Genomic DNA, 27,889 nt, shown 5'->3' with positions numbered 1-27,889 from the left:
TCCCAATGGGGCCATCAAGGCTTGTGCCTTCTCTCAGGGTCAGAGTGAGTTTCACTGCTGCTGGAAATGAAGTTATCAGAAAGGCTGAGGCGAGCAGACGGCTCTGTGAGGGGAGTTGTGGTTGACACGAGTCTTTGATCTCAGCCTTCACAAACCACATCAGCTCATCTGCTTCTGTAGCACGAAGCCTACATCCCTTTGTAGAGAAATCATGTGCACTCTGGTTTTCTTTCTCACCCTGTGAGATGCAGAAGATGCAGAAGACTGAGATGGAGGGTTAGTCTCCTTCCTGCCAGCATGGCTCAGTGATTCCTTGCTTTTTAAATTTTATTTTTACTATCTTTTAATGTGTGTGTGTGTGTGTGTGTTTGTGTGTATGTGTGTAAATACCTTCAGAGACCAGAAGAGGGCACCTTTCCACTGGAGCTAGAGTTACAGGCAGTAGTGGCTACTATAGGAACTGAACCCAGTGCCCCCTCTAAGTGCTTGATCTTTACCGCCGAGCCGTTCCTCCAGTTCCTCAGTGATGCTTACAAGCAGAAAGGAAGCCATATCTCTATTGTTTATGATAGGGAACAAAACAAATCCAGGGCTGAAGATAAGGCTCCATTGGCAGAGTGCTTGTCCAGCATGCACCAGGTCTATGGCCAATCTCCAGCATTGCATACACTAGTGTGGTGGTATGTGCCAGTAATCCCAGCATTCTAGAGTTAAAGGCAGGAGGATCAGAAGTTCAAGGTCTTCCTTGGCTACATAGGGAATTCAAAACCAGCCCGGGCTATAGGAGATGATGCCTCAGGCCAATCAACCCTGCCAGCTATCCATCAAATGCAAATTCAGCTAACAAAGCCAGTGGGGTTTTCCTTTGGGAGCTCTATGCTGAAGCTGAAGCCACTATGAGGGTACAGCCTAGGGTCCCTCACGGTGAGGGCCAAAAGCCTGGTCTCCTCCACCCTCCGACCATATGGTTCATGTGGCTTCATATCTGTGAATGGATTATCTGGGTCCTCTCAGGTCCTGTGACCTGGTGTATGATGAAAAGCTTGCTCTAAGGCTAAGCTGTGACTTCCTAGAGTTCTATGTGGATTCAGAGGAACAGTGTAGGCTTGGCTCTGTGATAAGGACCTGGCTGTAGCTTTGGCCTCCCAGGGTTCCTTGTGGATTTAGATAGTGTGGGCATGGCACAGAACACGGCGGCGGTTGTTAGCTCGGAGCTGCTCACCACACACTGGCACTGGATTATGGTAAAATCACTGGTCACCCGTAGTCTGCTTCTCCCTGCCTAGGAGCGGACATCAACACACAGGCCAGTGACAGCGCGTCAGCCCTCTATGAGGCCTGCAAGAATGAGCATGAAGATGTGGTGGAGTTTCTTCTCTCACAGGGTGCTGACGCTAACAAAGCCAACAAGGATGGCCTGCTTCCTCTGCACGTTGCCTCCAAGAAGGGCAACTACAGGTCAGTCCAGGCAAGGCCATCGCCTTGCTCAGCACGGTTCTCCAGGGATGCCCAGTGAAGGCGGAGCGGGGCGGGGCAGGGCACCTGCTTCAGTCTGTCCAGAGACTGTCAGTATGATGGATACTGTCCTTGTGGAAGGATGCAGTGACCACATGTGACAACACTGTGTTAACACTTGTGTGTGTGGTCCTATCACTGCTTTACATGACCAACTCATTTCATCCTCTCAAGGGACTGCTGAGGTGGAGGTCATGGTGACCTCTCTTTTAGATGAGAAGGCTAAGATAGAGGTTGAGTGACTTGTCTAAGGCCACACAGCTTGTAGGTGGCAGGAATTCACCTGCTCCAAATGACCCAGCTAATCCTACTTAGGGAACGAGAGGAGTGTGAACGCATGGCTTTTGTTGTTGTTGTTGTTGCTGGGGAGGGAGGATGTAGAGATAATCTGCAGGGCATCCTAGTAAGCAGCCAAACATGCTTACAGCAATGAAGAGGGACCAGTCACTGGGTACTTCCCTGTACTTCATGTTTCTCTAGAAGCTCAGTTTCTCTAGAAGCAATCTGCAGGATGGAAGGTGTGCTCCTGCTCTCTCTCTCTCTCTCTCTCTCTCTCTCTCTCTCTCTCTCTCTCTCTCTCTCACACACACACACACACACACACACACACAGACCTAAACTCCACGTGGCCCCAGTAGAAAAGCACTGTTAAGTACCAGATTGGAATGTGCTGGAGCTAGCCTGTATCGGCCCATACAAGCCCACTGCAGGCATCTCCCAGTAATGTTCACTCCCCACTTTGACAGCATAACATTGACTGTGGTGGGAGTTTACACACCATGGAGTCAGCTTCTCTATGGAACCTCCAGCACCCCACTCATCTGAGAGACAATTGCTAAGAATCTCCTACCCACACATGGATGGGAAAGGATGCTTGTCAGGTGGGATGCTGACTGTCCCTGAGGACAGACACTTTGGTCATTTCTAAAGTGTGGCCTCATTGCCGAGCTATGGGTCTGCCATCATAGCTCCTTTTACAGTACAAGAAACTGGCACCCAGTAGCTAAGGGCCTTGCACCTCAGTGGGCCAGCCTCCAGATCTAGGACTTCAGCCCAAGAGGTCGGATACTTTTCTATTGGTTATGTGGTTCCCAACTGTGGACCCTGGCAAGTTTCTTTCCATTTTAGACAATTTTCATTACTTTTTAAAGACAGTTTTTTGTTTGTTTGTTTTTGAGATGGGGTTTCTCTATAGCAGCCTTGGAGCCTGTCCTGGAACACACTTTAGAAGACCAGGCTGGCCTCGAACTCACAGAGAGATCCACCTGTCTCCATTTCCCGAGTGCTGGGATTAGAGCTGTGTGCCACCACTGCCAGGCTTAAAGACAGTTTTTAAAGTACATCTTTTTTTTTTCTTAAAATTGTTTTCAAAGGAAGCATTCACCACAGTGGTATAGATGATGATTTACAGTTATTAGAAAACCCTTGCCATGTGCGGTGCTGAAATGGAAAATGCTCTAACTGCTCAGACTGGCAGAAAAAAGAGACCAGATTATGTTTAGCATTGTCAATAAGGTGGGGTTGTGTCTAGGGGAAGAGGGACATCCATAGAAAACAAAGCAAAGGCCTCAGGAGCCTACACTGTCCCTCAGAGCCCCAGGCTTCCATGTAAGCCATCTGCATACACAGCAGCTTCCCAGTGCCTGTCCAGTGAAGGGTTAAAGTTGGATCCCCAGCAGCCTCTGCCACCTGGCTGGACCAGTGCTCTTTGCTCACACCCTGGGCATGTGGCATTAGAGGCCCTCCCCATGCTGGCCTCCCACGGGCTGAGCAGGGATTTGATGTGACATTCCATAGGCATTTAGCCACCTGCCAAAACACTGCCTAACCAGGGCCTGGAGTGTAGGCCAGATGTGCCTGTTCTTCAGCATGGGGTGAGGGGTGCTGGTGCATGGCTTAGTTACCGAGGAGCACATTTTGTGTCTTCTATTCCCAGTGTGGTAAGGGACCTTATGAACGAAAGACCAGCAGAATGGGTAGACTTCCAAAGACCTGGGAAGCTGGACAAGAATGTGGCCAAGGGCCCTGAAAGCAGGGCTTCCTGACCTTGGCTATGCAACTCTGATCCAGGCCCCGCCTTAGCCCAGTTTATGGCACTGGCCTGGCCTGGGGTGGAGTGTGTGTGACTGTGTGAGGTCCAGGACTTAGCACCTCTCCTGTGGCCAATAGAAACTACAGGGTTGTGTTTTGGAGTTACCCCTCTCTTTACATGTGTGCGATATGTGTGTGATACACACGTCAGGGCTGACAGCATGGTTGAGTCTGTTGGTAGCAGTGGTGGTCAGTTCCCGTGTGACAGGGTGAATGCTGACAAGGGCCAGGACACCATGACCTTTTGACTTAGGTCTCCTCTGGCTTGGAGCATCAGGGTAGGGCTGCTGTCACTGTGCTCGGGACATTGACTTCCAACTGCATTCTAACTGCGTACTGGGTGCTGATCAGACTAAGTGTGAGGGGTTATCATAGCCTCCAAAGCAGGTTTGGCGAACAAGATGGTAGGTTGTGCTTTGCAGTGTGGGTGAGAATCCCACCTTTCTGGGGTGTATGAAGAATAAAGGAGACGGAAGTGCTCAGCTAGCGGGGTCATTTCTGATTTAAAGGAGTGACCGTGAAGAGTGCTGTGAAGAACGCTCGTGGTATATTCATTGAGACTTTGAGGGTGAAGTGCTCCTAGCATCAGGGCCTCAGTGCGGGCTAGCCGTAGCTGTCGTTCTCATTGCCACTGCTGTCATTCAGTGTAATAGTCCATCGTGGATGTTGTTTAGAGAGGTTAGTGGCGTGCCTGAGATGGCCCAGCATGGACCTGGCCACCACGTCCCCAACACCCCTCCCCACAAAGAGAGATAAGGCATTGGATGCCTACTCACTGTTCCTAGGTGGGGTTGAGGCAAGCCATCAGCACTCAGGTCAACACTCATGGTCACACACACACACACACACACACACACACACACACACACCATGCTTCAGTAGTTATCATCTTCACTGGGACCCCAGCTCTAGGACAAGGAGAGTGGGGTTTCAATACTGAGAGGGCTTGGACTGACGTCCCAAGTCAGATGCTGCTCAGCAGCCCATGACCTTTCCAGATGCTGCCTGGGGCCTCCCAGAAACAGCCCTGGGCTGGGTCTGTTTGGCTTTCTGGGAGAAGTCAGGGAATCCATCCATCCATCCATCCATCCATCCATCCATCCATCCATGCATACATACATACATACATTTTTTTTTTAACCCTGCTTACTTCCTGCCCTCCATCCCACAGAATGACCTGGGAGAAGAGTCTTCTGTGTAACGGGTTGTCCACATGGGCACTCTCCATGGTTGAAGTGGGAGACCACAGCAGGCGTGGTGGCACCTCCTGTGATGTCAGTCAGCACTTGGGAGGTAGGGGCAGGAGGATCAGAAGTTTGAGGTCTTTTTTGTGCGTATGTGTGAGTTTGAGTCCAGCCTGGGCCACAGAGACCAAACATCAACTTAATTAATGAATTAAAGAGAGACAGGGCGCCACAGGAAGCCCTGGCCCTGGGTACCCAGCACCCCACTCCCCCTGGCTTGCTGCCTGTCTTTATTCAGACCCACTTGCTTCCCAGATCCAGTCCTGGGTCCCTATTTCCACCCTCTGTAAAATGGCAGCACCCTCCTTTTCTCCTTCAGAGCTGGCCAGCACACACACCAACCCTCAACACCTCAGTCCTAGAGAAGTAACCAGTGACCCTCATGACTCACGGAGTTGCTGACTCGATGCTTCTGGGACTCGGGGCAGGGACTGTCAAGTTCCCACATTTCTGCCCTCTTTCCTGGCCTGGACAGGGAATCACTGGAGACCAGCTGGGCCTGCAGAGATCCCAGCCCATGGGCCAGCGGCCCAGCCCGCCCCTGTCCCTGTTCTGTCCTGTGCTTGGGCGCGTCACGGCTGTTACCCTGCATTTGTTGGTCATGGCAGTGGTCCAGGGGCCCCAGCCCTGCCTTGGACCAGCACCTCTGAAGAGGAGGTCAAGCCCCCGGAGCCTGCACAAATAGAAATTAGGAGGCAATTAGCTCCCCTGAGTGTATGAATCTCCTCCTGAAGTCTCAGAGGCAGATCTTAGCCAAAGGCCGCATCACCGATGACAAAGCTGCCCTTGGAGAACCCACAGCAGGAGGTCCCTGGCATCCCAGTTCCAGGAAGCCAGAGGCAAGGACAGTGCCAGGAGGCAAGAGGCATGGGAACTGGCCTGGTGGCACCTGCTTCTCCCTCCCTCTTCCTCCTCTTCCTCAACATGGCCACCTCCTCAGAGCTCCACAGGGAGGCTGTGAGGTCACCTGTCAGCAGGGCTTAGATGAATCAGGGATTGAAATAAGCAGTGTGAACACTTGTTCTAGAAGGTGGCAGGGATCCAGGGGATGAGAGCCAAGAAGGGTCCTGGGGTCAAGAGCTGAGATGATGGGTCTTGGGGTTGAACCCCTAGAGCTGTTTGTTCTATGACCTCTGGTTTGTCACTGGTTTTCTGAGCCACATCTGTTAAAAAGATAGCTTGCTCTGGAGACCCCATAGGGCTACAGTGAGGGTAAAATGGGCCAGGCAAGTTAACACACTGTGAAAATTGCAAAACCCCATGACCTATCAGCTGTCACCCTGATTGCTACACCAGAAGTAGTAGAGTAGTTAAGAGCTTGGTCTAAAGGATCAGACAATGTGAATTCAAATCTTGGCGGCCTCACTTCCTGGCTGTGTGTCCTTGGGAATGCCCTACCTTCCCTGGGCTTTCTCCTCTCTAAGTGCAAGACTTAGGTATACGGTCTCAAAGGGCCCTCTGGGAGAACTATGAAGCTTAATAGGTGAGTGTTGAGATCAGTGCCCGATCCAGCAGTCAGGAGCTCCAGCCTGGGCAGTGGCTGGCTGAGCTCTCCCTGTTCAATGTGGCCACAGGGACCCGAGGCGCTGCTGTTAACACACTCAGGAGAAAAACTGCATCTTGTAGCAGAGGAGACTGAATCACATGGGCACAGTATACCAATGGGTCTGGGGCAAAGTGGTTGAGACATTCTCCCTTTCTGGCTTCTTCTCTCCCCTCACCATGTCTGGAAGTTCCACCAGATGCCAGTGTAAGCAGGGAAGGGAGGAAAGACAATTCAGCCCCACTGAGTTCCTTAACCATCCGAAGCCTCAATTGTTCCCTTCTGCAGAGTGGGGACAAGGCATGCTTTATGGGCGATAAAACCAGGAAGGGCCTGGCACCAGATTTTAGCATCCAACTCCATCTACTACTCCTGCAGAGTACTGAGGGTTTTCAAAGGGTGTGCAGGGCTTCCTGCCACTTTCTCCAGATTATTGTCAGCCACAGTCTTTATTATTATGGATCAATGTTTTGTCTGCAGCATCTATGTCCATGCACCACATATACGATTGGCGCCCGTGGTCACCAGAAGAGGGTTTCATGTCCTCTGGAACGGGAGTTACAAACGGCTATGATCTGTCCTGTGGGTGCTGGGAATCGAACTGAGTCCTCTGGACAATCATCCAGAGCTCTCAACCTCTGAGCTGTCATCTCTCCATCCACAAGCACCCTTTTGTTTAACTTGGAGTTAGTCCACGGGAGATGCTTGAAACCACAGCCCATCTGGCTGTTTTTCTGGAACTCACTAGCCAGCTCCACCTTTTTCTGCCTATGTGACTCATGGGGGGGGGGGGGGTGCGGAAAGGTCAGCTGAGCATGGCTGACCCCTTGGCTCCCCCTGCTGGCCGAGATATGCACATGCGTGCCATCTCCTGACCCGCGTGTACCTGCCACCCACAGGATTGTGCAGATGCTGCTGCCTGTGACCAGCCGCACTCGCGTGCGCCGCAGTGGCATCAGCCCCCTGCACTTGGCGGCAGAGCGCAACCACGACGGGGTGCTGGAGGCACTGCTGGCCGCGCGATTCGACGTGAACGCGCCTCTAGCGCCCGAGCGCTCGCGCCTCTACGAGGACCGCCGGAGCTCTGCGCTCTACTTCGCCGTGGTCAACAACAACGTGTATGCCACCGAGCTGCTGCTGCTGGCTGGCGCCGACCCCAACAGCGACGTCATCAGCCCTCTGCTCGTGGCCATCCGCCACGGTTGTCTGCGCACTATGCAGCTGCTGTTGGACCACGGTGCCAACATCGACGCCTACATCGCCACGCACCCCACTGCCTTCCCCGCCACCATCATGTTTGCCATGAAGTGCCTGTCGTTGCTCAAGTTCCTCATGGACCTCGGCTGTGATGGCGAGCCCTGCTTCTCTTGCCTGTACGGCAATGGGCCGCACCCGCCTGCCCTGAGACCCGGCCGCTTCCACGATGCCCCTGTGGACGACAAGGCACCCAGTGTGGTGCAGGTGCTTGAAGGGAAGGGATAGGCGGGTGTCAGGGAAGGCAGGGCAGGGCGATAACCGTACTCTGGAAGCAGGTTGGACTAGTGGTTATGGCAGGTGGAGAATGAACCGTGCCTACAGTAGGGTAAGGGATTGGCTGGGGAGGAAGGAATTCTGCAAAACGCCAGGGTCAGTCACCCGTGGCAAACATTCAGAGGACAGGAAGGGACAGCGGAGCAGGCTGGTGTAAAATCGGGGGACGCTCTAGGACTCAGGACAGTCAGGCAGGTGACAGGCAGGCAGGCAGGCCTGTCTGTAATCCCGAAGCAAGAGCAAGGGCAAGTTTGGGGCTAAAAGAGTGGTGTGCTCCTTTTTTCAGTTCTGTGAGTTCCTGTCAGCCCCGGAAGTGAGCCGCTGGGCGGGACCCATTATCGATGTGCTTCTGGACTACGTGGGCAATGTGCAGCTGTGCTCCCGGCTAAAGGAGCACATTGACAGCTTTGAGGACTGGGCGGTCATCAAGGAGAAGGCAGGTAGGACTATGGCTGCCGGTACCATATTCCCCATCCCACAGAATCTCAGACCTCAGGCACTGTGACACATGCCTGCACAGGCTGCGTCCATCCCTTCTCTGCAGTGTTCACCCAATGTGCTGGTGGCTTCTGGCGTGATAAAGTCATCCAGCCTGAGAGGTATCGTGTCACCTGGGCCAAAGTCACATAGTGAGGTAGTAGCAGCCTACATGGCAGCCCAGGCATGGTTTGAAATGCCCAGCACACAGATCTCATCCAGAGGGCAGCTCCTAACCCCACAGCTTTGTGCGCAGTTGTGAAGTCTGCATTCCCACCAGGTTTCAGGCACACGAGAACCAGTGCTCTGAAGGTCACCCACAGCAGCCTTTGCAGGGACACAGGGTGACTGTGGGGATGTCTTCTCATCCCTGAACAGAGAAAGAAGGCAGGCTCATGGCCCTAACCCCTTCAGCACTCAGATGGCAAAGCCTGGCTAGCTTGGCTCCAGGAGGCTAGATGCTGGCCATTTGTCTGTCAAGCAGGTAACTCAGAGACTGGCTTACCATAGGTTATCACCACACCTGTCATTGTCCCCCATAGGACCCCAACTCTGATGTACCCAATTCCTCCTTGGTCTCACCCACTCCCTTGAGCCCTAATTGCTGTGGGATCTTCCCCGGGCACAGATCTGGGTGAACAACTCTCAGATGATGCCCTTGACAAGCCAGTGGGCAGCAGTAGGGGCCAGCAGTCTATACCACCCCCACAGCCACTATCATAACCCTTCACTGACCAATCTAGTCACTGGCTGCTGCCACCACGATCCCTGGCCACTAGAGGGTAGAGTGGTCCACACCCAGCCAGATGGAGGCCCCATGGGTCCAGCTCTTCCCGTAGAAAGGGGCCATCTCTCACAACTAGACTCTGCCCTGGGGCAGAGAGCTATAGTAAGCTCTGTGAACTGATGATACGTGGTTCTGAGGCCTGCCTCGGTTCCGTCAAAGCCACTTTTCTCTGGCTAGCTCTCCACCCACTTCTGCATTAGGTGCTCTGAGGTTGACATCATTGCTCTGTGGAGAAAGCAGTCTAGCCTGGCCCCCAGGCTCTCTGTGTCTTGGGCTGCTCTCTTCCCTCCCCCACAGAAAGGGCCCTGCCTTCCTGGAGGAAAGCCGGGGCCCTGATGTCAGAAGGGGTGGGAACACTGGGCTTTTGTCAGAGCCCCCAGGGCAGCTTGTGGGCATAAGCTTGGGGCTGCTGCTGTGTTTTGTTCTCCTCTTCCCCATCTTCTCGCCATCTTCCTCACTATGGCCTCTAAGGCTAGGCAGGCACTTGCCATCTTCCCTGCTGGGAATGCCTTGGCCTCTGTCCCTCATCAAGGACGGTCCTCGGGACCCCTCTCAGATGGTATGGAACCTTGTCCACATCCTCTGGAAGGCTCTGCTGCCCTCTGGTCCAGCATGCGCTTGCTGGGTGGCTGGCTGGCTGGCTGGGTGGACGACATGTTTTGGTTTGACAAACTACTTCTCTGTGCCCTGATAAATTACCTAATTACCAGATGCACCTTCTGCCTCTCTTCACCCACCTCCCAACTGAGCAAACACCAGAGTGTAAGGTACCCAGGGGTGCCTGGGAGCAACCAAGTGGGAGTCTCCAGTGCTGCTGCCACTCTCTGCCCACTTCATCTGACTTCTCAGTGACAGCAGGAGCCCCAAACCAGTCCTATGCGAGAGTATGCCCGAGAGATCAGATCCCTACCAATTTGTGGAGGCTGTTTGGGGGTCCAGGCTGCATGTGAGGAGAAGAATCAACGGTGACATTTACCCTGCTCACATTGGGCTGTGCAGACCCGTGCAGGTTTAAGGTATAAATGCGCTTTTCTAATCCTGGCTTTGCCAGGGATGTTCCCAGCAACAAGTATCCACCCATCTTGGACCCAGCCACATCACTGGCTGAACCCACAGGCCACACCCCTTGCTCAGTGCAAATGGCAAGCTTGCATCTCCCATTTTCTCCTCTTTCTAGAACCTCCAAGACCTCTGGCTCACCTCTGCCGGCTGCGGGTTCGGAAGGCCATAGGAAAATACCGCATAAAGCTGCTGGATACACTGCCGCTCCCGGGAAGGCTAATCAGATACCTGAAATATGAGAACACCCAGTAACCAGCCTGGGAGGCGATGTGGCCTTCAGACTGTTTCCATGACACCTCAGGTGGCCTGCATCCAGGATCACCGGGGGTCAGAACGAGGCTGCAGAGTGTGATCTTGCTGGGTCTCTGTACTGGAGTTTTGCCCCAAGTGAGCCCGATGTGTGGAGTAGGCAGGGAACCTCTAGTTTCAAACTGTTGAATGGATCACAGACCTGCCTGCTCTGTCATTGGGCATTGCCAGAGACCTTCAACCTGGGGCCAGGGCAGAGCTGGTCTGGGAAAGGTGGCTCGGACAGGAATCCTGGCCTTCAGCTGGAGAACTTCTAGGAATGAGTTCATCCACCTGAGATTACTTTGCCCAACTGTAAATCCCTCACTGGACTCGGAGCTTTCAGGCTGGGAGGGGGGACCCTCAGTCCAAGTGCTTCTTTGAGTACAATAAATGTTAGATACTAGTTTTCTGTTCTGTAAGTCTCCCTTCAGTCTCTCCAGGCCTGAGGAGCACAGAATCCCTGGGCACCATGTTCCCGTGAGAGAAGGCGTCCTGTTCACAGGTGAGTGCCGAGGCTTGGTGTTGTCATCATCCTTGATCAAAGGTCTCTGGGATGCAGGAACCCAGCATGTACTGTTTTCACAGGAGTGGCACCAAATTTTCCATGTCCTCTCTGTAGGGCAGTGACACTGCTTCCCAGGCCAGGTCAATCTTCAGCACCAATGGAACAGGTCCTCTTGCGGAAACCCTGCCCCAGCCTAGCCTCTGTCTCTGAGGGTCTTCGGCAAGGTCAAGGGTGGTTTCTGGATCAGTAGAGGAGTGATGACTCAGGCTGACTCTGGCTTTCTCTTCTGGGCCTTGGTTTCTTTGCACAGTGGGCCAGGTGGCTCCTGCTGGCCTTGCTGCCTCTGGCATCCCTGGTTTTCATGAGTAGATCCTCGGGTCAGTAAGAAGTGGGAAAACCTCTGAGGAGGGCTAAACAGCATCTTACCCACACCCTCAAGACCATGATGAGATAGAGGTTGGAGAGGGGAAGACATTTGCCTGAGCGTACATGGCAAATTCCTGTGGGCTTGGTTCCAGTTTTGTGTTCGGCTGCATTCCTTTGATGTTTCATTGGAGCAAGTCAAGAGGAAAGCTTACATCCTCTCTGCTGGGGATGCTTAGCCTCAAAGGTGCAGGGGATGTTGTTGAGTGTAGTTCAGGCCAAGGTTCCCTGATGATATTTAACCAGCAGGCAAAGCAATCAGAAGGGAGGCAAGGGCTGAGGTGTTTGGGATATGGACAGGCCGGTGCTAGGACCCTGCAAGGCCCTCATACAATCTGGGGTCCTACCAGATGGCAACTACGCACCCACCTGAGAAGCACAGGTGTTGGGCTGAATGGGTGCCCCTGGAGCAGAGGAGGCAGAGGGGTGGAAGGAACTCAGCTACCACATTTGGCATTGCCATCTATTTGTTGTCAGGCACCCTGGCTTGGACAGCACCAATGCTAACCTTGAGCTTTCACAGATCCCACTGTATTGGTTAGGGTTCCTATTGCTGGGAAGAGACACCATGGCCATGGCAACTCTTATAAAGGAGAAACATTTAGTTGGGGTGGCTTGCAGTTCAGAGGTGCAGTCCATTATCATCACAGTGGGGCACAGTGGCATGCCGGCAGACGTGGTGCTGGAGAAGGAGCTGAGAATTCTACGTCTTTGATCCACAGGCAACAGGAAATGAGCTGAGACTCTGGGTGTGGCTTGAGCATATATGAGACCTCAAAGCCCACCTCCCCAATGACACACTTCTTCCAACAAGGCAACACCCACTCCAGCAAAGCCACACCTCCCAATAGTGCCACGCCTTTGGGGGGCATCCTCTTTCAAATCACCACACCCGCCTCTGTCTCCTCACAACCCCGATGCTAAGTCTAGGCTGAGGCCTGGCCTAGTGGTGCAGTGATGGCTGATCAGTGCTTGGGGGGGTCACTCTGGACACCATTGTGACACCAAGCACAGCAAGGGTGATTGCCACAGAGATGTCACACAGTATCACAAACAGCATTTTGGAAGTCCCACCCCAGTTGCAATGCAAGAGCCTGAGAATGTGCACTAAGGAGGGCAGGAACAGAAGGCTGGGAAAAAATGGGAGCCCCTGTACTGGCTTTGGGTTTTACTTGGAGCCACACCAACACAACTTGATATTCCTCTTTCCTTGTTTTCTTCCCTCCCTGCTTTTTACTTACTTTTGCAATGATGGAAAGCAAGGCCAGGGCTTTGTGCATGGCAGCCAAGCGTTGCACCTACCGCCGAGCCACGTTCTCAGCTCCCACCTTGCTCTTTGATTGGGGGTGTATCTGCTGCTGCAACTAAGGCTGCTTTTCCCTCTCCAGTGTCAAGTCTCTCCAGATGTTCAGTGTGCTCCCTGCAGCTGCTTCCCATAGGAAGGGGACTGGCGCCCTGAGTTCCTGTAGGGTATTGTCTCATTAAAGGTTTCTGCTTTTATTTTTTAAAAAGATTTTTAAATATTTATTTTCATGCGTAAAGTTGTTTGGGTTTATGTACAGTGTGTGTGTGTGTGTGTGTGTGTGTGTGTGTAGATTTCCACAGAGCCCAAGGGTGTCAGATCCCCGGTGTCAGATTATAGCGGGCTCTAAGCCTTCTGATGTGGGTGCTGGAAATCAACACTGGGGGTTCTGCAAGAGCAGTAAGTGCTCTTAACTACTGAGCCATCTCTCCAGTTCCAGGTTCTGCTTTTAAACGAAGCCTTCTGGTTGAAGCAATGCATCTTGCGGGTTCCCCTGGGGAAGCCAAGCCCCAGCAGGGAGTGGCTGGTGTAGAACCAGGACTCAGGCAGAGTGGGGCTCAGTAGCACCTGGGAATATGGGACTTGAGGGTTGCTCCTGCTCTGAGAGTGGGGTGATGGAGTGGAGTCCGGCGCCTTCACTGCAGTAGGCAGCATGATCTATGACTGTTTCTAACCTGCCAGCCTGGAAGGACCTCCAGGTGCCTAAGTGTAGGAGATGACTTCTCATAAAAAACAGGAATTTCACACATACAACAGCCCATGTAAAAGGTCTGTGTCCAATCTCACTTTTTGGGTGAGGAAATCTCAGCATAGACAAGTAACTTATTAGTAGATGACAGAACTGGAGCTGCTGCTGCTCAGTCTGGAGGAGGCTGGTGACCACTGCATGGATTCGGAGGGTCTTAGCATTGATGCTCTGGGGTAAGAGAGGGTACACACCTGCTCCTGACCCCTCAGTGTTCTCTAAGACTGAGCATAGGCTAAGGACCAGCCCCTCCCACATGCGTGTCAGAAAATGACTTATGTCAGTGTCTGTGACTCTGAAATCTTCTGATGCCTGTGGCCAGAAAGCCCAGGAATCCTGGAATCCTGCCCACACTTCCCTAGCCAGCTGCACTTCCGGTGGACTCCCTGGTGGAACCTGGGGGAAAGTAGCCTAGGATCAAAGTGCAGCTTCTAACCCTGGATGTGGAGTTATGCTGTGTGATATTTTGTTTGTACTCTGACAAATAAAGCTTGCTTGGAGTCAGAGGGCTGAGCTAGCCACTGGTTAACCATAGAGGCCTGCAGGTTGGTATGGAGAGGAGACAGGAAGTGATAAGTTGGGGCAGAGAGGGGATTTAGACCCTTTTGGACCAAGGAACTGAAGAGGTAGGAAGCTATCCCTCTGCTTTTCTGATCCTTCAGGTTTTATTTGTTACTACACAATATATCTCACAACAGAGTTATCCGAGGACCAACTCAGAGGCAGGCCATGAAGGAGATAGTGTAGAAGGATCAGCACACCTGTTGGATCCCCTATGTGGGGAACCAAGGCTTGTCCAGCACCAGGCGAAGACCCTGGTTTGATAAACTGTGTAGCCCAGACACACTAGAGTATGCCTCGGCCAATGCTACTCAGGAAGTCACCTAGCCCAACAGCTAACCCTGGGACAGAGCATCATGGGCCATGGGGATCCAGGCTTTGCACACCTCTTTCTTCAGATGTCTGGACCAAGCATCCTTCCCCAAGGTCTTTCCCCATCCTTTCCCACCTGTTTCCTGTGAATTGAGCCATGGCTCCCAGGATACATCTCCAGCTATCTCCGAGGCTTCCAGCCACTCCCCCCTGTAGCCATGCTCTATACCGACCCTGCATCTGGAAACTATTCCACTTCATGACACCCAAGAGGTGGAAACTGGAAAAGAAATCTTTATTTTTTTTTAACTTTCTCAATATTTACAAAGAACAAAAAGAACAAGTAAGATGCCCCCCAGCCCCCAGAAGATGGCAGCTGAACAGGTGTGTAATGGGCTGCTGCCAGACTAGGGTCCCAGTGCCCATGGTCTCCACAGGGACAGGGAGAAGAGTCTTCTGGGGAAAAGGGCTCCTGTGCCTGGTCCCACAGCCTGCAAGAGTCAACCAGTGCCTGAGGGGCCCCCTCCCTGAGGCAGCCTGGCTAGACCCCTGCCTAGCTCCCTTCTCATGTGGAGAGCTTATCAGAGACCCCATCCTGAAGGCCAAAAAAGGGGGGCTGAGGCCGTCCCTCTAGAGGTAGCCGAAGACATTGAAGATGGGTGGAGGCATTGCTGGCTTAGTGGGAATAGGCTTCAGAACCACAGGTCTGTACACTTTTGGCCCTGAACTGTCCACATCCTTGCAGAAGTGGGCCAGCTCCGCAGGTGAGGCTGGGCTTTTCCTCCACAAGCCCAGACTGGGTACTGGGCCTTGAGGTAGGACCCCTGGAAGGCTGGGGAAGATGGGCTGTCCATGGTACTGGAATGGGCAGTAGCTCCAGGCATCAAGGCTGCCTACCAAGGATACCCCAGACATCTTGAGTGGCTCTGTGCCAGCCAGCACTCTTGGGGACATGGGCAATGGAGCAGTCTCAGGCCCCAGGGACTCCAGACCCTTGCAATTTTTCTTATTCTCATACAGAGATGCCTCCCTGGGGGCTAGGCCCACCTCCAGCCCCATTGGGTAGCTGAGGGTGGGCCTTGGCTCCTCCCAGAATGAAGCAGGCAGCTGTCTCTTCCTCATGGGCACCTGGCCAGATCTAGCAGCTTCTGGGTTCAGCCCCTGGAAGCTCTGCTCCTTAGAAAGGCACTCCTCCCTGAAGGGGGTCCCCAGGGCCTTCTCCTTGTAGCTCCCACCCCCGCCAGGGCTGGATTCTGGACAGGGATGGAGGGGCAGCTGCCCGGGCCTGTCTTCAGGCCCCCTTTGCAGGTGAGGCTCTGTGGCCCTGCCAGGCAGGCCCCTAGGGAGCCTGGAATACTTCTGAGAGAAACGCTTGAGTTGCTTCTGCAGGTACTTGCGGTGGTCCACAGAGCGGCGGCAGGGTGCAGACTTGTCCAGGGCCGCCTTGATATCACTGGACGCCAGGTTCACAAAATTCAGTAGCATCTTCACATCGCTGTCAGCTGCCATCACCACGGGAACTGTGCGGGGCTTTCCATGAAGAGTGCGGGCTCTGCTGGGGGCTGGCAGCTCCAGAGAGAGCACAGGGCAGACCTAGGGAACACAAAAGGCAGCTGGAGTCTCTCGGGGCAGTTACACCTTCCCCAGGGCCACCAGGACTGAATGCAGAAAGCTCGCCACCCAGGCACCCTTCTGTCCCCAACAGAATTCACAGTGGGACACCTGGTGAGTCATGCAGCATTTCTTGACTGAGATGAGACTGGTGCCAGCTATTTCATGTCTCTTAGGGTCTGTTGCCCTCCCCTGGAAATCGAGGCTCAGAAAAAAAGCAAGCACCTTGCTCAAAGCTATCCAGCTAACAAGTGGCATTGCTGGGGCCGCATTCCCTGCTGGCCGCGTCTCCCACATACCTGGGAGGCTAGCATGCACAACTCACCATCAAGTTTTTATTTTCCGAGCCAAAGAAATTCTCTACAGAAGGCCAAGCCTCTTTCCCCCTCCTTGATGGTGGCCTCCCCCTCCCACCACCCCGCCCCCTCTGCCGTCCCCACGCTCCACCCCCAACTCTCACACAGGGCCAGGCAGGATCCCTGTCTAGCACTTAATCTAGACCTGCCTTCAAGGCTCATCTCAGGCTGCCGGCAGCAGGGACTCTCCTATAGAACCATCTGCAGCGATTTCATGCCTCCTCGGCCGCCACCCACAGCACTGTGCCCCTCCCCCAAGGCCCTAGCCCGCTCACACCCTCCACCCAGCCTCGCCAAACCACCTGGGATTCCACACTGACCGAAGGTGCAGGCTGGGACCCCCGCCAACGTGGCCGGCAGGTTCCCCACCGTAGACCCAGGCCAGCCCGGCGAGCTGGCGTGCAGCGAGCTCCGTGCAGGGTGAGAAGCAGTTGTGCAGCCCTTGAGTGGGCTGAATGGAGGACAAGTCCGGAGCTGGGGGGCCCTCAGGCCAATCAGGAGCGCCTCTCCAGATACAAAGCATCCCAATCAGGCGGCGGAGCCCCGGTCCCACATTCTTTGCCTTCACAAATTGTCACCATGGGGACCATCACACAAAAAAGACAGCTCCCAAATGCAATCATTTCCCGGTAAATTTCTACCCTTCAGCCCCACTTTCCCTGGCCTCTACGCCACCCCCTCCCCTTGACCTCGGTACCCTGGTTTCTTGGAGTAGGGTGCATGTGTGTGTATGTGTGTGTGTGCAAAATGTTCAGGATCAAGGAGGGCTGGATGCAGTGGAGACAGGCACCCAACCTCCCCAAGACACTCCAGGCCTCCAGCTGCCATGCTCCAGTGCAGACAGACAATCGGATGGGGTAAGCCGGGGTGGGCTGCTTTCCCTCTGCCCTTGAGTGTTGAGCGTGTGCTCTCTGACTCTGTCCGTCCTCCTGTCTCTTGCCTCTTTCGCCACCCTTCCTCAAGGGTCCCCTGGGACGGGTCGAGAGGTGCACTGATGTGGGGAAAGGTAGCCGGGACGGCTAGCTGAGCGGTGCTGGCATATCCATGGGAAGGGAGCCGGGGCTCTCAGGAATCTTGTCTTTATGTCTGCTTCCTCAATTGAGCTGCACAAAGCCTGAATTGCCCATTCAGTGCGGCCGGACAAAAGGGTGGCGTTGCACGGTCCCCTTGCATTTGTAGTCAAACAGTTAGGGACTTAAATCGAGTCGTCATGATGGAGAAAGAGGTGGACAAAGCCCATAGAATTGCCATCAGCAAACATTTTCCTGTGTCATATTAGCTAGTCTCCATGGCTCCCCCTGGCCCAGGGACAATGGCACAAGTTTGCACACTTGGCTACTGTCACCGTGCCAACGCCGGCAGGGCTGCAAGCAGGGCCACTCAGTTGGAGCAAGCAAGGGAGCCCAGGCCGCCTTGGCCCTGCCCACTAACTGCCCAGAGAGAAGGTGAGGCCGATAGCCACATGGTGAATGAGGCTGCCCGGGAAGTGCTCTTGGGCAGGGTCTCCCTGCCGCCAGCTAGTTCCTTGTACAACATACACCTCTTCTCCTCCCCTCCTCCCCTTTCCCTGTCTTTCTGCCACCTTCCTCCTCCCGTCCCTGTCTGTATACCGGCCCACACCTTCATACCGTAGCCTAAATGGCAGATGGAAAATGGCTACACACCCTCAATCAGGAATGGTGTCAAGAGACCGCTACTGTGGGAATGGAGCACCTGTCTATAGTGGCCTGAGGAGTCCTCCTCCGGAGATGGCCCAGGGCTAATGAGCTGCAGTTCAGACACCCAGACCAGCACATGTTCTCTGAGCACAACAGACAGGGGTATGTAAGGCTGTGATACCTGTAGTGGCACCCACCTCGTGCTCTGTTTCTCTGCATGACTGAGGGCCATGCCATTGCTGTTTTTATCCCCAGGGACTTGGAAGGGGAAATTTTGCCGCATCGTCCCAGCCTGCCCTGACAGGTATGAGCGGGCACCATCCTTTCTACTCCAAACTCTTATACACTCTGCTGGAGATAATCTCTGAGGTCCTGTGGCCACTGGCTTAGGCTCCTGATAGCTCCCCTCAGATCCCAAGTACCTGGAACTATCCCTTTATCTCCCACCATGCTGGAGCATTGGCTCACATATCCAGCCCTTTTATGCCCTGTCAGTTAGCACCTGGCCTGGGACCTGTGGGCCTTATTCCTGGAACAAGGCTGCTCCAGAGAATGTTGCTGTCAGTGGATCGGCTTCCTGTCAGATGGCAAGATGGTGGACTGCATGTGTCCTTTACTGTAGTGTTGTCTCCTTGCTTCCCAGGTTAGTGGGCTCTGTGGGAATCCAATTTTAAAATGTCTTTCTAGGCTTGGGGTGGGAAGGGATAGCTCAGTGGTGGAACCCAAGCATGGCCCAAACAAGCTCTTAATGTGTGCTGTCACCAAGGCTTGTCAGAGGGTGGTTTCTTGTTTCCAGAAGAAACTATCCATTCCACTGAACAGCTTGCATCCTGCTGACTGGAAACAACTTCTTGTTTCCTTTGTTTGCTGCCCATCTCTAGCCAGGTAAGGGCAGTGAGGATTTGGCTGCAGGTTTGTTCTAGAATCGTGGAAGCAGAGATGTCCTTTGCAAAAGACACTTAACAGCTGCTGTGACTGGACCACAGATGATTGTCTTGCTTCTCCAGCGTGGTGGCACTTAAAGCAGGGGGCAATCTCCTAATTGCAACCAGGTAGGAGTCTCTGCCAAGCTCCACCAAGGGCAAGTGAGCTGAGCTGAGGGACCAAGCCAATCAGAGAGCAGGGCCCCATCCTGTGTGCTGAGGAGCCCCCATTGCCAGTTCTGAGACCTGTAACCCCTGATCTCAGCAATGCAAAATCCTACTTGACCTAAGACTGGAAGGGAATGGGTGTTAAATGTTGTCTCCCAGATGTCATAATTACCGTCTGTCTGTCAAAGAGCCACTGTCCATGGGCAAGGAATGACAGATCGCTGCTGGCAGTGCACACCAGTCTTTGGTTGTGACATCCCAGTATGCTGTGGCCTGACAGCTGTCGACTAGGGCCAGACCTAATTTCCCCCAGGGACTCTATCTGCCCAGTGGACTGGCTTACTCTGACCACCCCAGCTCTGCACCCAACCACTCCGACTTGAGGGACATGTAAAAGCCACTTAGGGTACAGCAGCTTGCTGGAAGCTGTTAACACGAGACATGTCTTGGATGCTGACTTATGTAACCTCTTACGTAACAGCAGCATTTCTGTCAAAGTCCAGCCTGCAGGAAGTGTCGACTGCAATTAGGTCTGGATGGGAGGCATCGGGTGGAAATGAGTGCCTTTGGCTTATGGGATGAGTGCTTCCTTCCCTGGCTGTCCAATTTTACGGTTAAGGATGACCCTCAGTATGACCGTGCCCATAGAATGGCTGGGACCTCAGGTGAGCATGGACAGTTATGGCCCAGTATGGTCAGTTCCAACAGCGACAGAGGCAGGGTGTAACTTAAGTGTAACTTGTTAAATGCTTTGATTTCTCCTGATACAAATCAGGGTAGAGTTAACCTCACTTACTAGACCCTTAGTATATTGAGAGGTCAGAGATGGGATCTAAGGACAGGAGGCTCCAGGCAGAGATGGCACAGCCATTCTCCCTCCATGACCCAGGGCCTCAGGAGAGCAGACTTAAGGAATTTGATGGGAGTGTGTACACAGAGTTCCTTGTCTGCTTTCTGATGTTGGGGAAAGTAGTGGAGGTTTCACAAGCAGGATGACATACAGGGTGGGCATGGCCACTACCCCTGCTCTACAGAGGGCACTGAGGCATGAACCAGCGGTGACACAGGAGTGACCGCGAGGAGTTGTGAATCCTTATGGCAATGAGCTGTGTCTCAAATTCCTCTCCCTTAAGGTGGAGGAGTCGCAGCCCCGGGCAAAATTGATACCGTCATCAAAACTCTTCAAAAAGTAAGGAAGAGGCTGCCTGGCATGCAGCCAGCCCCCTTCCCCATCCTCAGTTCTCCTCAGAGCTGGACCAAGCTTCCCCTGCAAAGGGGGGTCGGTGTGGGACAGGGTGACAGTTGTGACTTTGTGGCCCAGTGTTCTTTCCCCACTGGGTCCTGGCCCCACATTCCTTGTGTCCCCACCCTCAGACCCATCACAGATAGACACTTCACCTTGACTGTGTCCTCTCCTGTCCTCCTTACGCTGTGTCCTGTCCAGTCAGGGAACTGGCCAGGAATGAAAAGTCAGTTTAATCTCAACTGTCAATTCGGATTTGATTGGTGATGCCTCCAAGGAGCCTTGTGAGATGATTCCAAGGCCAGCATGGAATTTGGAATTCTCTGATCAGCTAGTGATGTCTGCCTTGAGGGTGGCTGGAGATGGTCTCTGGGTGCCCAGGTCCCTGATTCCATGTGAAGATGACAGGATCTAACGCTTGGCGTTACAGTAATCTGACCCCTGTAATTTCAGTCAAGCAAACAGAACATTGGAGAAGGGCAGTGACTTATCCATACACACATTTCTTTAACCAGGACCCAGATCTCTTGCTTCCCAGGGGAGAGCACATCAGTTCAACTCAACAGAGTTTTGTTTTCCTTGAGATAAGGTTTCACTTTCTAGCCCAGGCTGGCCTGGGACATCTGACCCTCCTGCCTCAGCCTCTCAAAGCCTAGAACTACAGGTGCAGTGACCATATCTGGCTACACATTTACTAACAGGCTTCAATACCCAGCTGGGTATTAACCATAGTAAACATCTCATGCGTCTAATGGTATAAAATTATTCTGGAGATTTCATGTACTGTTTATGTATATGAGCACTTTGCCTGCATATGTCTGTGCACCACACGTATGTAGTGTGCACAGAAGCCAGAAGGTGGCACCGGATCTCCTGGAACTGGAGTTACAGGTGGCTGTGAGCTGCCATGTAGGTGCTAAGAATCAAACCTGGGTCCTCTGGAAGAGCAGCCAGTGCTCTTAACTGCCGAGCCTCCTCTCCAGTCCCACATGTCTAATGGTATTTTATTCTCGCAGCCACCCTATGTGATGGATCCCACTATTTCCCCACACTTGGCAGATGAAACTATGGCTCGTGGGAGGTTAAGTGACTTAACAGCTGGAAAGAGAATGAAGCAGGAAGAGTTCAAACCACGTCTCCCTGACTCAAGACCCTGGGGTCTTTCTGATAGCATGATGTGTGATAGCATCCCAACCTAGGAGAAGTCCCTGGGACAGTGTGGGCACTCTGGCGTGTGGAACAGTGACACGCTTAGTCTCATGCGTAGGGGAGGAGGTCAGTGCAGGAGTGGGGTGGTACAAGGTATGAAAGAAATGCTCAATTCTCCCTCCATTTTTGCATTACATAATAAAAGCTTGATGCCTGAGTGAATGCTTGCATGAACAGGTTGGAGCATGGAGTAAAATGGCTTGCTGACTCTCCAGTGTACCTTCGGTGACTGACTTGAGCCCTGGGCACACTTCCGTCTTAGCTGCATGTCACAAACACATGTCACCATCACTGTAGGTGCCCTTGCCTCCAGGCAGGAGGATTTCAAAAGGAACAGTAGTAGAAAGGGCCACACAGCTGCCTCTGGTGTGGTGACCTTGCTGTCTTCAGAGGGAGGCAAATACGTGGCTGCTGGACTGGCCGCCTAGCAGGGAAATGGCAATCTGCAACCAGGCTCCGAAGGCATACTGGAGGAATCAGGGGGCCATGACTTCACCGAGGGTGAGGGGAGGGGCCTCTAGAGTCACACACCTGGCTTCTGGTCTTAGCCCTGCCCCTCAGCAGCTGGGCGGCTCCTCTGAGCCTCCGTCAGGCTGTGGCCCCCTGCCCTGTCCTCCGAGGACACTAAGAAAAGGCACACCCCATGCTTGTCTCCAGCTGCATTGGCTCTGCCACCCACCAAAGCCATGTATCTCATCCTACCATTGACTTGATGAGGGAACAGGCCAAGAGGTAATGATTAGCTCTAAGCAAATTGGGAGATTGATAGCTGGGATCTTAGCTCTGGGACTCACCTCTGCCTCTCCTCGACCCCCCTGAAAATAGATCTTTTTTCACACAATACATTGTGATTACAGTTACCAGCCCCACAAATCCTCCAGGATCCTCTCCACTTCTCTCCCCAAATCCATACCTCTCTGTCTCCCCTAGAAAACAAGCAAACACAGAAATAACAGCAAAATACAATAACCCCTATTTTCTGAACCCACCTGCAGGACTCTCATTTGTGTATTCAGCCTTCACTAGCCACAAGGGGGTGCCCGTGGACCCGCTCAAGTTTTCTATGCACCTGCAAGCTCAGGGCTTGCCAGGCCAGCAGCTGGTCAGCCCCTTCCCAGAATCAGGGCGAGTCCTCTCCCCCTCAGTGCTTCCATGATATCTAAAGCGCCCCTCCCCATTCTCCTTGCTCCTCTAACCCCCAAATTATTATTCTTTTCCCGAGCACAGTTGGGATCATTGGAAAGTCCTTATGGTTTTGGCCAAGCACGTGGCTCACACTTGCAAGCATGGCTCCCTACTCCAGGGCAACAGAATGTCCCTGAACACCTACCTTTATTCCATCCTCTATTCCAAAAATATCGGCTCCACATCTGGAGAGGCAGAGGAGAAGGGAGGGGGTTAGGCATGCATCAGGCAACCTTGTCTTTACAGAAAAGCGTGGTGTGGCAGAAAATGGCATGGCTATAACTGGCTAGGCTTGGTATTGTAGGCTGGTAATCCCAGCTACTTGGAAGGCTGGAACAGGGGGGTTGAAGATTCCAGGCCTGCTTGTCTCACAATAAAAAGGAAGACGCAGGGTGTAATTCAGTGGGAGAGTTCCTGCCTTTCATGCTTGAAGCCCTAGGTTAGATCCCCAGCAAATAAGATAATGACACTAACTGACCATTTATTTCTGTGTTGCTTGGAAGCAGGAAGAGGGCCTAAGAGTGGAAGACTCAGGGGCTATTCTGGAAACTGTGGACCCTGAGTTGAGCCCTAAAGGATGACAAGGGGTTGGTCAGGCAGGAAGAACCTGCAGTTTCTTCTAGGCAGCCACAGGAGAGACCTTTGCCTATAGGTCCTCACCTCTAAGCCCAACTCCTGGTAGCGCTGAGGCGACCATACCGAGCCAGCAGCCAGTAGAGGGCACTGTGACCTTTCTAAGCATAGCCTAGAGGCTGCAGACTAGAGCTGGCCAAGTCATTCTGGGCTCCTCTGTGTAGGGGAGCCCCATTCTCATGCCCCAAGCTGGAAATGGAAGGCAGGGGAAGGACACAGCTCTTGGGGTGTGTGAGACTCAGATGCAGCAGTAGGGGGGGCTGGTACAGTAGAGGAGGAGGGCCAAAGAAGATGCCCAGGGATGGGTCAGCATCAGCCATGAATGAGCTGGTCCATGAATGACCATGATAGAGCATGGCCACCCTCTTCCCACAGAAGCCCTAAACAGACGCTGTTCTTCATCTCTGCCCCACTCCCTGGAGAAGGGAAGGACAAAAATGCTTGGTGCAAGCCAGGTCCTTCAGATGCTGCAATGAGCACAGAATGCTTGTCATGGCTATAAGCAACTTAGGTCATTCTTCCTGTCCCCCTTGATTCACAGAGGTCCTGGCCTTGTCACCCAGCCACATGGGGTGATGTCTTCCTCCTGAGGCTACGCAAGATCTGAGTTTCGCTCAAAGCTCAGAACTCAGCTGATTGTGGCCACGGCCACATGGAGGCCAGAAATGTGCCTGGTTCTAGGCAGGCTCTCAGTGGCTACTTGGTCACTGTTCTATTACTGTGAAGAGACACCACGACCAAGGTAACTCTTGTAAAAGAAAGCATCTGATTGGGAGTTTGCTTACAGTGTTAGAGGTTTAGCTCGTCATCATGGCGGGCACAAGTTAGCAGGCAGGCACGGTGCTGGCGGAGTAGCTGACAGCGTCCTGGTTAGCAAGCAGAAGTGAGAAACTCGACCAGGCATGGGCTTTCCAGATCTCGAAGCCCACCCCCCAGTCACGCATTTCCTCCAATAAGGCCACGCCTCTTAATCCTCCTAACATTTCTAAATAGTGACTTCATTCAAATTTATAAGCCTATGGGGGCCAATCTTATTCAAATCAGCATAATGGCTCTTGGCTAGATTAACAACAGCTCAGACTCACTGGGCACCTACTGTATGCCTCAGATTCAATATGCAGGGTGCCAAAGGTTGGTGACCTGGGTGCCAGCTGCTTGCTCCTGGTGTCAGGTGGGTCCACCAGATGGGATAGCCCCGTTGAAGCAGCAGGGTAGGATGTTTTGTTTCAACTGAACTTAATACTAGACCAGCGTGGGTAGAATTCTATATTCAATAATATTGAGTCTGGGCACCCTGGAGGGAGGGGGTTGGAGGGTGGACTCTGAGGAGCAGTGTTGAGCACAGGTCTGGGTGAGATGAGGCCCATTGGAGCTCCGAGGAGGCTCCTGGGTGACACCGGCATTAGCAATGGGGAAAGGCCTGAGGTTGGCAGAGGGGCTGGGTCCTGCCTTCCCTCTTGCAAGCCCTGAGGCTTGTGGGCTGCCTGGCCCGACAATTGGGCCTTTTCCCTGTAGCCTCAATATGGCATGCACAAAACCCAGAAGTTTCCTGTGTGTCTCAACAGACAGGCTCTAAGTGCAAAGTCTCTCCTAGGTGTGGACTGAAAAGGACACACAGTGGCTCAGGGACTGTCCTCAGAGACCACTTGGGTACCTGCCTTCCGCTCCTGCCTCCTGGTTCTTCCCCTGCAGGTTCTCCCTGATGCCAGCCCTGAGGGCTCTTTCTAGAAAGACCAGAAAAGGCTCTAAAGGATGGGATGTCACTGGCCACTTCCAGCTGGAGTATGTTTGCACACACATGGGACACACACCTGAGAATAGCTATGTGATGGCTTTTCCTGAGTTTATTCCCACAATCAACCAGCCCATAATGGTCATTACTAGACAGGCTCTTAGTGTCTCTGACTCATGTCACTTTAAATGCCCGCAAGGTCTGTTTGTCCAGATTTGTATTATAACATTGAGGACAGCACATTAACACCAAAGTCTGTGATGAGTCATCCCCCCCCCCCCCCCCCGAATGATTAACAAAAGATTTAACGTTATTTTGATCCTAGGAACAAACATTTTAGGAATCTTCTTAATGTCATGTAAAAGAAACAGTCCAGGCTGTGGCGAAGAAAGGAAAGACCATACTGGCTCTTAAAAACCGAGAGGGTCCAATATAGCATTGGTGACAGGAGCGGATTCAGTGCCTCCGGGACCAGTCTCCAGCCTGACTGTCCCACGTGCCAGCCCTCTGCAGGCGAAGACCCCAGGGTTCACAGGGCGCAGCATGAGCCACCAATTCTATTCCTGCCTCATCTCATGTTTTAGCTTTAGGGGATGAAAGTGAGAGCTTCTTTCCCAGGAGTCTGAGGGTAACCCTCCCTGTTTATTCAGCCAGGCTAAGCTGCTGCGACGCCTAGACTTCAAAATTCTGTCCCTCTGGCTCAAACCACGAACCTGAATTTTACAGCCAAGGGAGGTGCCATGCCTCCTTCTCAGGTTGCTGTGCTATTGTGCCAGCCTTCCCTGTGTGCTTCCATTGCCTGGGCCCGGAGCCTCTACTCTGTGTGGAGCTACATGCTGAACATTTAGGGTTTGGAGCATCTCTCTCCTCCTCCCTCTCCTTCACACCCTCTTTGTTTGTTGTGTTTGTTTGTTTTTGCTTTTCGACACAGGATTTCTCTGTGTAGCTTTGTAGACCGGGCTGGCCTCGAACTCACAGGGATCTGCCTGCCTCTGCCTCTTGAGTGCTGGGATTAAAGGCGTGTGCCACCACTGCCCGGCTCTCCTTCACCATCCTTTAAAACACATTCTTAGCCTGCATATCAGGCAAACAGCCCCACAAGACTTACCTTGCTGGCCCTGCCTTGATGCCGTGCACGTGGAGTGTGGGGCAGAGGAAAGGAAAACACGTCCCTCACCCACTCCAAAGAGCCGTAGCCTTGCTGTGGTGAGCAGCACACCCGCCCCCACTCCTGAAGTAGACTTCAGATCCACTGTACCCTGACTCCAGCCTGGGAAAGAAAGGTGCATGGGGACACGCTCTAACACTCTGTAACAGTTCAGCTCAGAGCAGTGGGAGCTGTAGTTTCCCACCTAGCCCTCTCTGTAGTCACCAAACTCCCCTGGAAAGAATAAAGAGGAAGGAAAATCAGACAGAATTCAGACCAGCAGCTGCCTGGCATTCCTGGCTTTTGAGGGCTCTGGGTCTTGCCCTTGCCTGAGTGGTTCAGTGAGGAAAAGTTAGTTGACTTCTTCCAGGGCGCCCCTGGGTAGGGTTTCCTGCCTTCAACTCTTAGGAACTTCCCAAGAACGTCTTTGGAAAATGAAACCAAGCGGCATTTGTAGGACAGCAAGCAGAAAGGAAGAGGCCCTGGCCATGAGAGGCAGAACTACTGAGCGGGCTACAAGTAACAGGATTGTGTTACCACAATAGTGAAGACATGGGGGCTGACTGGGGTGTGTGCAGCATGCCCGCCACACCTCTTATTTGGGTCCAGTATGATTTAGTGACCATCTTCTCAAGCCCATGGCAGATGCCAGAATCAGCGTGCCTCAGCAACTTGTTTGTGGCCTGTGAAGCAGGGGACAAGTTCAGCATCTGGGGTCTCTCCCCAAGTGACAAAGCTCGAACTTGCAAAAGACAGATCTTAACTGTGTGAAGTATAGTTGTTTGTCCCTTCTGAGACATGAAAGGTTTTCAGAGCGGGGAGAGTCCTCAGAGACTCAACCCCTCTACCATCCAGAAGCGTGGAAACGGAGATCAGAAAAGTCCTGAGTTGCTTGGAGCCAAATCAGCCTTGACAGCCAAATCTACATTTCTAAACACTGATCACATGGAATGGGCCCCTAAAATTGTTAACCTCTCTGTGAATCTGTGTCTACCATAAATAAAATGGGTTTACCTTTTGCCCACAGACTGCTGTGCCAGGGGCTCAGGTTTTGGCCTTCTGCCTGTAGCTCCCAGCACATCCACCAGGTGGCCCACACATTGCTTTCCTGGCATCTCTTCCAGTTGTGAGAAAGTGGAGAGAACACTTGTCTGATTCCCACTCATCTCCCACTCATATTTAATCTGAACAGCAAGGAAAAGTCATGTCTTAAAATTCCAGGGATGCAGTGCAGTACTGGATGGGTGCTGGAGAGAGGCTGGCATGTGTCTCCAGATGGGACAAAGCCCAGCATCTCCCCAGACCTCAGCGCCTGCTCTGTGCTATGCTTCAGAGTGAGATGCTGATGGTGAGGTCCTGACTCAGCACAGGCTCTGGCTGCTCTGGACAGGCTCTGCCCCAGGTCCAGCCCTGGGGAGTGGAATACTGACAATGCACGGGACATGCTACAGGCGACACCTAGGTTTCCTCCTGCCGCTTTAGCAGGAGATGGAGAACAACACAGGAGGCCTAGGCCACAGCCTGGCAGGGCGCTGCCTCTCTGCTGCCTATCCTGCGAGGGCCACAACAATGTCTCTGTGATGCCTCACACTAGGTGCCCATTGTCTATGGCCAATTACACCCCTGCCTAGGAAG

General features: G+C 53.0%; 2 protein-coding genes across 3 annotated transcripts in view; one reads left to right on the top strand and one right to left on the bottom strand.

The window, feature by feature from the left end:
• The window catches only part of Asb2 (ankyrin repeat and SOCS box containing 2), a 36,745-nt gene extending 25,834 nt beyond the window's left edge, over nucleotides 1-10,911 (top strand). Inside the window, exons 7-10 of the mRNA XM_051196525.1 lie at nucleotides 1,287-1,458; nucleotides 7,293-7,854; nucleotides 8,210-8,363; nucleotides 10,365-10,911. Coding sequence (XP_051052482.1) covers nucleotides 1,287-1,458; nucleotides 7,293-7,854; nucleotides 8,210-8,363; nucleotides 10,365-10,501 — 1,025 coding nt within the window. The 3' untranslated portion in view covers nucleotides 10,502-10,911. The remainder of the gene's footprint in view (nucleotides 1-1,286; nucleotides 1,459-7,292; nucleotides 7,855-8,209; nucleotides 8,364-10,364) is intronic.
• A 4,048-nt stretch (nucleotides 10,912-14,959) lies between these two features.
• On the bottom strand, nucleotides 14,960-20,635 carry Fam181a (family with sequence similarity 181 member A). Of its 2 annotated transcripts, none has more exons than XM_051196523.1 (2): nucleotides 20,504-20,635; nucleotides 14,960-15,982 (listed from the first exon to the last, which is right to left on the bottom strand). In XM_051196523.1, the coding sequence occupies exon 2, from the start codon at nucleotides 15,896-15,898 to the stop codon at nucleotides 15,020-15,022; it is 879 nt and encodes a 292-aa protein (XP_051052480.1). In that variant the 5' UTR covers nucleotides 15,899-15,982; nucleotides 20,504-20,635; the 3' UTR covers nucleotides 14,960-15,019. The 2 variants fall into 2 exon arrangements, with proteins under 2 accessions (XP_051052480.1, XP_051052481.1); XM_051196524.1 differs by lacking the exon at nucleotides 20,504-20,635 and adding an exon at nucleotides 16,677-16,978.
• Nucleotides 20,636-27,889: the final 7,254 nt, after the last annotated feature.

Source organism: Phodopus roborovskii, unplaced genomic scaffold (assembly GCF_943737965.1).
Source record: "Phodopus roborovskii unplaced genomic scaffold, PHOROB, whole genome shotgun sequence".
Classification (NCBI taxonomy): Eukaryota; Metazoa; Chordata; class Mammalia; order Rodentia; family Cricetidae; genus Phodopus; species Phodopus roborovskii.
This window is presented reverse-complemented; position numbering and strand designations above follow the sequence as displayed.

What these genes read in the sequence shown, in the direction of transcription:
- Fam181a (XM_051196523.1), bottom strand. Translation starts at nt 15,898, where the DNA reads ATGGCAGCTGACAGCGATGTGAAGATGCTACTGAATTTTGTGAACCTG.